The sequence below is a fragment of the Microtus ochrogaster genome, linkage group LG2, assembly GCF_000317375.1.
Source record: "Microtus ochrogaster isolate Prairie Vole_2 linkage group LG2, MicOch1.0, whole genome shotgun sequence".
Taxonomy (NCBI): Eukaryota; Metazoa; Chordata; class Mammalia; order Rodentia; family Cricetidae; genus Microtus; species Microtus ochrogaster.
The window spans coordinates 2,073,057-2,075,920 of NC_022028.1; the positions used below are offsets into that span (position 1 = coordinate 2,073,057).

Sequence of the window (2,864 nt, forward strand, 5' to 3'; positions counted from 1 at the left end):
AAACTCCTTCATGAGGCCTGACCAACCATGCAGAGCTTGCAGGATCTCCACGTCCTGCTTCCTGACGGACACAAGCCTGTCCCGCCTCCTGCTCCATAGCATCTGCCCCTGCGTGTGTCTAATGTGTGTGCAACTACACAACACCTTTGCTTCCCCCCCTCACTGTCTAGTGAGGCCAGAGCTGTCTGGCTTTCTTCCCCACTGCCCTGCCTCTCCAAATGTTGACTTGTGCTCATGAACCAACACGCACGTGCCTTTGCCACAGGAGGTGGAATACGGGGACTTCAGCCTTCACCATACTCCTGTCCAGAAGAGGACACAGCATCAGAGAGGGACAGTGACTCACTGTGGACACACGGAGATGGAGGGCCACACTGGGGATTTGAACTCAGACCTTGATTTCAGCACCACTGCCTTACCAAGTACCTTAGCTATTCACAAGAAGGTCTCAAGGCCACTGTTGTGGTTTGAATAAGATGTCCCCCATAGCCCTAGGCATTTGAACACTTGGTATCCAGCTGGTAGTGCTGATTTTAGGAGGTGTGGTCTTGTTGGAGGCAGTTTGTCACAGTGGGTAGGTATGAGAGCCTAAGGCTTTACCTTACTCTTAGTTTGCTCTCTCTGCTTCCTGCATGTGGACCAAAATGTGAGCTTGGAGGAGCCTGTACCATCCTGTTGCATGCTTCTCTATCAGTAAATTCAACCCTCTATAAGCCCAAATAAACCCTTCCTTTTAAAAGTTGTGCTGGTCATGGTGTGACATGGACCAGCAGACTCAGGATCCTAAGTGGGTGGACAAGAAATGAGAGAGAGAAAGAAGATAGGAAAGCTGGGACCAGGAGATCCTGCGTAAGCTGATAACTTATGGCCTGTGAATTATTGTACATGGTTTGCAGAGGGGGAATGGGAGTGGTCAGCAGACACCTACCATGCGCTGGGATGGAGTCAGCAGGAGGCTAATCAGGCGTTGTTGTAGGAAAGGAACACAGAAGTCGCTGGTGCATCACAGACAGAGCACATGGACCTTGAGACTGATAACCACAGCCTCTTGTGGGGAAGAGTTGGGCTCCCAGGGTGTGAATCACAGCTTCTCTAAGGCCCTGGCTCCAGGCTATTCCAATCCTTCCTCATACTTCAGGGCACCAGGGAAGCCTAGGACCAGGCAGTCGCCAACAATGGTGTCCATCACAGCAACTGAAAAGGAACTGATGCAGCCACCAGCACAGAGCTGCACCGTCCCTGTGTGAGCCTAGAGGGGAGGAGACAAGGTGAGTGCAAGAAAGTTGACAGGTAGCTTCAAATGTCAACTTGACACAGCCTGGAGTCTCCAGAGAAGGGTGCCTCAATTGAGGGATCACCCTGGTCAGACTGGCCTGTGGACCTGTCTCTGGGGGACTGTCTTGTTCTTAGCTGATATAGGAGCGTCAGTCCACTGTGGGAGACACCATTCCCTGGGTAAGCGGTCCTGCACTGTGTAAGAAAGCTAACTAAGCACAGGCCTGTGAGCAGACAAGGCAGTAGACTGCATTCCTCCATGGTCTCTGCTTCAGTCTTGCCTGAGTTCCTGTCCCGACTTCCTTCAAAGACAGACTGTGACAAAGAAACATAACGCAAATAAACCCTTTATTCCCTAGGTTGCTTTTGGCCAGAGTGTCTGGGTTTTGTAGTTTTTTAAAGATGATTTGATTGGGTGTATTTGTGTGTATCTGTAAGAGTTCATATGCACCATATGCCTGAGGGGGCCTAAAGGGGCATCAGATACCCCGGAACTGGAGTTACAGGCAGTTGTGAGCTGCCCAGTGTGGGTGCTGGAAACTGAACCTAGGTCCTTGCTGGAGCAATTAGCATGTTAATCATGGGGCCCTCTTTGCAGCCCCTGGTCAGAGTGTTCCCGTCACAGCAGCTGAGCAGACACTGAAGCAAAACTCAGTTCCTAATGAACAATGGAACAGGAATGACCATCAGGAAAGTAGTCAGGAGACGCTCGTGTGGTTGCACAGTGTTTATGTCATTACAATGCACCCCCAAACACTCTTTAGAGGTAGGAATTATTGTCCCCTATCATAAGACAGGGAAAACTGAGGCCCAGATATGGCTAGTGGCTTGGTCAGGTTCACAGAGGGATCCCTGGATCCTATGCCTGCCCGCCTGTCCATCTGTTGCCCAGGAAACAGGGCTGTCAGGGCCAAGGAAGGTGCAGAGACAGGAACGGAGGAGGAACAGGAATGGAGGAGGCACTCTGCCAGCAGTGTGAGCTGATCCTCCCAGGTTCTCACTAGAGCAGTAGCTCAGCAGATGGCCAGCGAGCCAGTGATACGTGTGGATGCATCTGTTTGTCCTTTCTTCTAGAACTTGATTTGTCAGTTGCTCAACCTAGTTCCTCCTTGGTCAAGCTCTGCTGGAAGTTGTTACTTTCTCTATCCAAGGTTACACCTTGGGCTCCTCCTCTCTCCACAAAGCCATCCTGGACTGTGACCAAGGCCCCAGCTGTGTCACCCTCCTGACTGTGATGTTTGCTGTGCCATTAGGAGGTCCCTGACTTGGGGCTGAGGGTGTAGATGTTGCATTTGGATCAGGGACCTTTCAAGTCTCCATGGGCCAGTGTGCACCACTACTAGGGTGACAGTTCAGCCCACAGCCTACGGCCTATAGCCCATAACCCACACACAGTCCACAGCCCACAGCCCATAACCCACACACAGTCCATAGACCACACCCCTCAGCCATCCCTGCTCAACTCTAGACCAATGATCTCGATAGTAGAGGCCAAGTCTGGGTTGTGCATAGGAAGGAGGCAGAGTCAGTAGGGCCATTGGACCCTGGGCTCTGCTTTCCCTGCTCCTGCCTGGAGATATGGTTCTGCT

At 51.7% G+C, this 2,864-nt stretch overlaps 1 protein-coding gene across 1 annotated transcript in view; it reads right to left on the reverse strand.

The window, feature by feature from the left end:
* The window catches only part of Treml2 (triggering receptor expressed on myeloid cells like 2), a gene marked incomplete at its 3' end in the record, with an annotated part of 14,963 nt that overhangs the window by 3,120 nt on the left and 8,979 nt on the right, over positions 1 to 2,864 (reverse strand). The window contains 1 exon segment of the mRNA XM_005372514.1: positions 1,134 to 1,249. Within this exon segment, the coding sequence (XP_005372571.1) occupies positions 1,134 to 1,249 (116 nt within the window).